This window comes from Sceloporus undulatus, chromosome 3 (assembly GCF_019175285.1).
Source record: "Sceloporus undulatus isolate JIND9_A2432 ecotype Alabama chromosome 3, SceUnd_v1.1, whole genome shotgun sequence".
Classification (NCBI taxonomy): Eukaryota; Metazoa; Chordata; class Lepidosauria; order Squamata; family Phrynosomatidae; genus Sceloporus; species Sceloporus undulatus.
Genome location: NC_056524.1, coordinates 211,877,506 through 211,884,720, shown reverse-complemented (window position 1 = coordinate 211,884,720; position 7,215 = coordinate 211,877,506). Strand labels below are relative to the sequence as shown.

At 42.2% G+C, this 7,215-nt stretch overlaps 1 protein-coding gene across 3 annotated transcripts in view; it reads left to right on the top strand.

Annotated features, from left to right (window-relative positions):
• Nucleotides 1-7,038, top strand: part of FBXW4 (F-box and WD repeat domain containing 4) — a 96,768-nt gene extending 89,730 nt beyond the window's left edge. For 2 of the 3 annotated variants that reach the window (XM_042459536.1, XM_042459535.1), the window contains 3 exons: nt 5,093-5,233; nt 5,393-5,534; nt 6,378-7,038. In XM_042459536.1, coding sequence (XP_042315470.1) covers nt 5,093-5,233; nt 5,393-5,534; nt 6,378-6,494 — 400 coding nt within the window. In that variant the 3' untranslated portion in view covers nt 6,495-7,038. The remainder of the gene's footprint in view (nt 1-5,092; nt 5,234-5,392; nt 5,535-6,377) is intronic. The other variant, XM_042459537.1, reaches the window with a different exon arrangement.
• The last annotated feature ends 177 nt before the right edge of the window (nt 7,039-7,215 follow it).

The window sequence follows — 7,215 nt, the reverse complement described above, 5'->3', positions numbered from 1 at the left end:
GAGGCAAGGATGGAGTCAGATGCCTTGTGGGGAGGGTTCAGTTCCTTTCTCTCCCTCTCAGAGGCAAGGATGGAGTCAGATGCCTTGTGGGGAGGGTTCAGTTCCTTTAGTGAGGCCGGATGGGAAGGCCTACCTTTCTCTCCCTCTCAGAGGCAAGGATGGAGTCAGATGCCTTGTGGGGAGGGTTCAGTTCCTTTCTCTCCCTCTCAGAGGCAAGGATGGAGTTAATTATATTAAATGTCAGACATATTTTATCTTCAGTGTGAGTAGGAGGTTTATACGGTTGTATCCGGCCATGGCTTACAGGGAGTAGAATTAGATGTTTGGCTATTACTCACCTTTGAAATGCACATGGCCATTCTCTAGTCTGTTCTGTCATTCCTCCATCACACTCATTAATGCCCCTGAAGAGTCCTTCACATGAGACACTTCACTAAAAAGTGTTCCTTTGTAGAAATATGCATACATAGTGTTGTATATGAAGAATCTGAAAGCATTTGAGAAGCTTTTTTTTTCATGATTACATATTTTGGGAAGCTTATATGCTGGAGGTTGCTTTGTGTAATAGGAGGTTGTATGCTTTGTAGATCCACCATTATCAATTTATACCACTATAGTGGGGCAAGACAAAAACTGCAGATTTCCATGGAGTGTCTGCTTACAAATGAATCACTACACAGAGTACTCTGAGTGCTCTCTCACTCTCCAGGGTGGGCAGATGTTAAGCTTATAGAATCAACTTAATTTTTCTCCTAGAGCTCTTGCTCATCCAGTTCATAGTCCAAATCCAATTTCTTGTTCTAATTGAGGCGACCCATTCAGTCTCTGGAACCTACAAAAGATCCACCAACAGTTGTCAAGTGCAAATCAGGAAAGAGGTGAGATCATATACTTTAAATCAAGGTGCTTTCTCCCCCTCCCCCCATGAGATCTAATCTTAGAAATATCTTCCCCTGTTTTTCTTCTTTTCAGCATTCTAGTTTTAGCAGTCATTTGTTGCTGCTGTTAAATAATGGGGAATTACAAATTCTTGTTGATCTACCAAATTGTCCACAGTTCTATCAATAGATCCCAGTCTACCTTAGAATGGCACCTGTAGCTTCTTGTGCTTCCAGCCACTTTTCTAAACTGCTACATTTTTAAGGCCTAATTTTCCCCCAGTAAGAGTCCTATTTTCACTGGGTGATGGGAGTTCAGCTTCTCACTCCTGCGCTGATCCTATCAATACCTTCCCCTCCTGATGCATTCCTTTCTTCTAAGAGTTAATGTTTTAAGAGCTTGTCCAGCAATTCTCGCTTTGAGAAACACAATGTAAGTGCAATAACATAGCACCCCTGGATTCAGGTTTTGGGGTGGGGGGAGGGATGAGGATTAATTCCTGCACTTGATGTTAAAGCTTGTCCAAGAGGTTTGCCATGGGGGGAGCATTGCTAGGGCCGACTGGTCTTGTTAAATGGTTGCTAAGGCCCTGGCATTGCAGCCCGATGGAGTGGCCCACAGTCACGGTCACGGAGGGAATTACACAGCCACAAAGAAATTGTTATTCTCCGTAATCTGCTCTTTGGAGAGTGGCTGGGGGAGATGGGCCGGCCCCAGCATGCCGCCAGTGCTGTGATCATGGAAGCGTGTTGGCTCTGGCGAGCAGGGCAGGGCTCACCTTCTGATCTGGGGGACACCAGTGCTGCTGGTGCTAATCTGCTTTCTCAGCAATTTTGGTCCTCTGAGACAACGGTGTTTACTTGTTTGAACAGCTCCTGGGACTCTATTTTGCCTATTGTGTGGTCTTTATCCCCCACCCACCCCATGGGGCTTTAGCCCAGATTACAGATGGAATTAAGGCCACTGGCTCGGGTGCCCCAGAAAGACTGATACGGGATCAAGGAGCAGAAAGTAACAAAATAACTGGAAGGCAGGGGAGGTGCTAGTTGCTTTAGGGAGGGGAGGCTGTATTGTCCCATGAAGCGAGAGCCAGTGCAATAGTCTGAAAAGCAGGCGTTGAGTGCTTTGTGTCCAGTTTTGATTAGACCGTTAGGGAGGAGGAGAAGGGCTGGGAACATGTGGGTCTTTAGTGGCTGAATGGACTTCATTGGCTGCTGTTGTCTGAGTGGTAGTGAGAACTGTGGCATCCTGGATTTCTCTTGTAAGGGAGGTTTGGGGGGGAGGACAAATGGGGCATGTTGGCCCTCAATTAGGAGTGTGTATTAATTAATCAGTGAGCCCTGTGCTAGACAGATCTTGCACTTGTAATGAAGGACTGGGGCTACTCAGTTGTTTTTATCCAGAGTCTCTTAGTCTTTAAATCCATTTGCTTTTCATGCTCATTTGGTCCTCATTGTTCTCTTTTACCTGCCTGTATTCCTTTTAGTAAGATGTGCATGACTTTTTTGACACATCCTGGGCTGCATCCTGTGTCAGGTGGGTGGCGGCGGCTGTAAGGGTTGCACCCACTGACACATGTGCACGTATGCAGACATGTGCGCATACACAGTCTTCCCCTATGCACAGACATCTCTCCAGGCTCCCATCTCCTAGAAATTCCCACTGAGATCATGGTTACTAGTAGCAGAGGGTAAACAGTGATCTAGTAAAGTGGAACAGTCTTCCCCCATACACTACTGGAAAATAGGTGGGATTCCAACAGCCTCTAGAGCCACACAGGGAATAGATCATGGCCTGAAGTTGTATGTCCTTATTCTCTAAGGCAATCTATTTATGACATTGCTGTAAGTCATTATTTTCCTTTCTTTCATTTATGTAATTAACATTGTGTTGTTCTTAAATATATTGTATGGAAAGGGTTCTGGAAAGTTCAGCAACTATGAAATGGGACAGTTTTACATCCTTGTTCTGGAACTATGTTGGGCCACTGAATCCAAAAGAGATTTCTTCAAAATCTTGGAGAAATGACATGCCTCTTGAATTGCTCTTCAGTATTGTGGAGACGTTTCCTAAGAATTTAATGGCTTGGGAAACAAGAGACTCATTACCTTTTCAATCTCTCAGAGCAGGACAAAATCAGAATTCAAGGGAGACACATTACATGGAAGCAAACACCTTTTTTTCAGTGTGCGTATGTGCAAAAAGCAAAGCTGTGGTTAATCCTGGCTTCTTGCAGATGAACATGAACACCATGCCATATGCTTCCAAATGCATTCTGTAGAATATGTCCTTTTGTTTATTTTCCCCCATGAAGGTTGTGTGTGTGTGTGGGGGGGGCTTGTTTCAGTGTGTGTGTGTGTGTGTGTGTGTGTGAGAGAGAGAGAGAGAGAGAGAGAGAGAGAGAGAGAGAGAGACTTTATGAAATGTTTTTTTCATCTTTTGAAGTTTTGCATTAACAATTTAGTTGTCAAATTCAAAGTATTGTATTGTGCGTCTCCTGGGATTGTATTGTGTGTCTCCTGCCTTGCTGTGACAGTATTTGTAGACAAGAAGAAATTTTTAGGAAAACGTGATCACATTTAAAACGTTGAGTGTCTTGGGTGCCTTCACAAAATGATTATGAATGGCTCTGCTGGTGGGTGTGGTCAATTCCCAAACACCCTTTCCCAGAAGGAAAATGAGGTGAGCCTGGGAAAAGAATAATTTGTTCAAGAAGGAAGAACGAGGCCGGTAAGATATGCAGATGACACCATACTACTAGCAGAAAATAGCAAAGACTTGGAATGACTGTTGAAGAAAGGCAGGTTTACAGTTGAGCATTAAGAAAACAAAAATAATGCTCACAGATGATGTATATAAGTTTAAACCAGACAGTGAAGACATTGAAATAAAGATTTCCTGTACCTTGTACCTGGTAGGAAGAGAATCAAATCTTTCGAAGTGTGGTACTGGAAGATAATTCTGTGGATAGCATGGAATGCTAAAAAGACAAATAAATGGGTCCTAGAGCAAATCAAGCCTGAACTCTCCCTAGAAGCCAGGATGAGTAAACTGAAACAATTGTACAATTGTACTTTAGATATACCATGAGAAGACATGACTCACTATAAATGTCCATGTTGGCAAGGTAGAAGACTGCAGGAGACAAGGAAGACCCAATTACAGGTGGATAGACTCAGTCAAGGAAGCCATGTCTCTGAGTTTGCATGACCTGAGCAGAAATATTGATGAGTGACTTGGAGGTCTCATTCATAGGGTCACCATATATTAAAGTTGAATTGACAGCAGTTCAGTGGCATCGCTCGAGGAGTGTGGACCACACAGGTGATACCCCAGAGGGTGGTGTCCCTGTGGAGGGGGCTGCCTTCTGAGTCCTGAATGGCAGTTGCTGCTCAGAAGCCAGCAGCCCCACAGGACTCTGAAGGTCGATGTGTGTGGGTGGGTCTGGCTTGACGGGGTGGGGCTGCAAGGCAGTTCATCCTGCCTCACCAGTCCTAGTTAACCACAACATGTATACTTAAAAATGAATCAGTCATTTGCAGCTAACCAGCATTTTTGTTTTATAAGAGTGCCTGGGGAAGGGGCTATATGAGGGACCACTGGAGTCCAGCACTTCATTTGCAGCACAGTTTATTTTATTTATAAAACCTAGAAACCAGGAGATGGAAGATCTAGGAATCACCACACTAAGGAGTACCAGGTTTAGGGTCTTCAGTACTAGGATAACATATATTTGAACTCTTGTTCATTGAATTCTGTCATCCTTGGCAACAGTTATTTTCTGAGATAGTTAACATAGCTTGCCATTCAACAATAGTCCTCCATAGAAAGAAATACCGCCCAGCTTATCTTTTATTGCTTCTGTACCTAGTGCATAATGTAAACCTAATCTCCAGATGAGCAGTACCTGTACAAAGATGTGTGAGTTCTGATTAGGGCTCAGATTCAATCTGAGTAATGGCTTTTATACGTTTGGAAGGAAATTGGCCATTATTTATTTGTCCTGGTATGCTTTGGTGTAAATTGTAGAATTTGTTTGTGTTTTTTTACTGGGTGCAAAGTAACCTTTACTTGGTCTGTCCATCAACGTTTTTCTTAACTAATCTCTTCTTGATAGTAGTACATCAAAGAGGGAGCCTAAAACAATACAGAGTGGTGCATACATAGGTAATTCAGTATCTTAATGTAATTCCTTCTTGGGCTCTCTTTTTAGTGGGCAGCTGGTCACCTGTCTAGGAACAGATTTCCACCGAGGAGCTGGAGTCTTGGATGTTTTCTATGAAACACCTTCCACTTTGCTCTCTTGTGGTTATGATACCTACATCCGTTACTGGGATCTAAGGACAAGCACAAGGTTAGTCTTGGAGTTTGCATGTTCTTTTATGTTGGTTTGGAAAAGTTGTTGTTGCTAGCTTTGCTGGGTGCCTTTTTTAAATAATTAAAACTAGTCATAAGGGCTTGTGAAGAATGCCTTAAAACTTTGTCTTGTGACATTGCCTTTTTCCCCACAAAGGGAATGTGTCAAAAAATGGGAAGAGCCACATGATAGTGCCCTGTACTGTATTAGGAGTGATGGAAATCATATGATTGCAAGCGGCTCTTCTTATTATGGTGTGGTACGTCTTTGGGATAAACGGCAAACTAGATGCTTGCAGGTAAGGCACCATTGCATATGTTCTCAGATGTTGGTTAACAAGTGAACTATACTAAGTTATATGCAGGGAGTGGGGATATATGTAACTTCTGCTCATTTCTGATAGCTCCATGTAAGCAGAAATTGATAAGTCTTGGATCTGGAGAGGAAATTGAGCTCAATTCTGTTACAAAACGTATTATGTGGCATTGTGTAAATTTGCTGTCATAAGTTTATGGAGAGAGACCCATGTATGCCACACTGTGCTCAAGAAAAATGGGATAAAAATGTTTATCATCACCATCTCTCTTATCTTTAGAGCCAAAACAAATCTTCAAAATGAACTTTATTGAGTGCTGGGACAGGAATATCTGTGATTACATGAAACTTGGTAGTGACAACAAATAGTTCCCCATAGGGACATGATAGGGAAGCTTTGAGTCTAGTCCAGCTCCAAGAATACATATGCCAGGATATATCCCTCCAGATGTTTTGGACCACAGTCCCATCCCATCTCTTGCTATTGGCATCCCATCTCTTGCTATTGGCAATGATGGGGCAGACTGGAGCTCGTAGTCAAAATAAGAGTGAAAGGCATTGCATCTCTCAAGCTTTGTAACAGAGTTGAGCTCAATTTTCTCCCCAGAAATAGCAGTGAGTACTATTGTTAGTTAGTACTATCTTGAACTAGTCTTACTGAGACAAAAAACTGGTAATGCTGTTGTCCCATCATTATGGTTTTAATTCAGATTTACAGAAATGAATAAAATATTGTATGCTACATATCTGCCATTGTAATTGATTCTGACTGCTGGATGGGTTAAATTATTTAACCAGCAATTCTTTATTTTATTTTATTTTGCAGAGCTTCTCCTTGTCATCTCCTGTTAGTAGTCCTGTTTATTGTCTACGCTTCAGCACCAGTCATCTCTATGCCACCCTGGCATCTGCATTGTATGGTCTTGATTTCACTAACTCCTGACCGAGATTGCCCTGGACTTGCAGATCTGATACCCAGCTCAGGGAGTACAAAGAAATAATGTCTTTGAGACAACCAGCAGACTGAAAATCACTAAGTGCTAAGGAGAACCCTGTGTAGAGGAGTACACTGGCCTTCTGGTTTCATTAAAATTAATATCTCCTACCAGCTCTTCTATTTTGTACATACTGGGGTTCTAACATGTGTTTAATTTTGGTGAGAACATCATTCAGTAAAATTGAAGATACATGAATTCTTTTTCATATCCACATTGATTACATTTGGGACCGAGTGCTGAAACTCCCACTGTATTCATGTGCTTGTGTTAGTTTTGGAGGAAGTACCCTGGATAGTGAAGTAAGGAATATCCTTTACTTTTGCTTTACTGTCTCATCACTGCCTCATAAATGGCCAGTGTGTTTTAAGACCGAAGCCTTAGTTGGCTTTTTATAAGTTGTACCAAATTTAACAGATACTGACAGTGTATGGAATGTTTCTGAGGACTGGTACTATCAGGTCAATGAACTGAATAAATGGTGAAAGTGGAGTGCATGAAGTCTGTCATTTGAGTCTCTTGGATTTCAGCATCATTAACCAACTAGTGATAGCATATTTGAATGGATGCCAGCATTCAAGATTTGCCTACCCACAAATCAAGATGTGTGAGGTTCAAGCAACTGTGTAACAATCTAACTCCCTTTTTATATGCTGAAAAAGTATAACT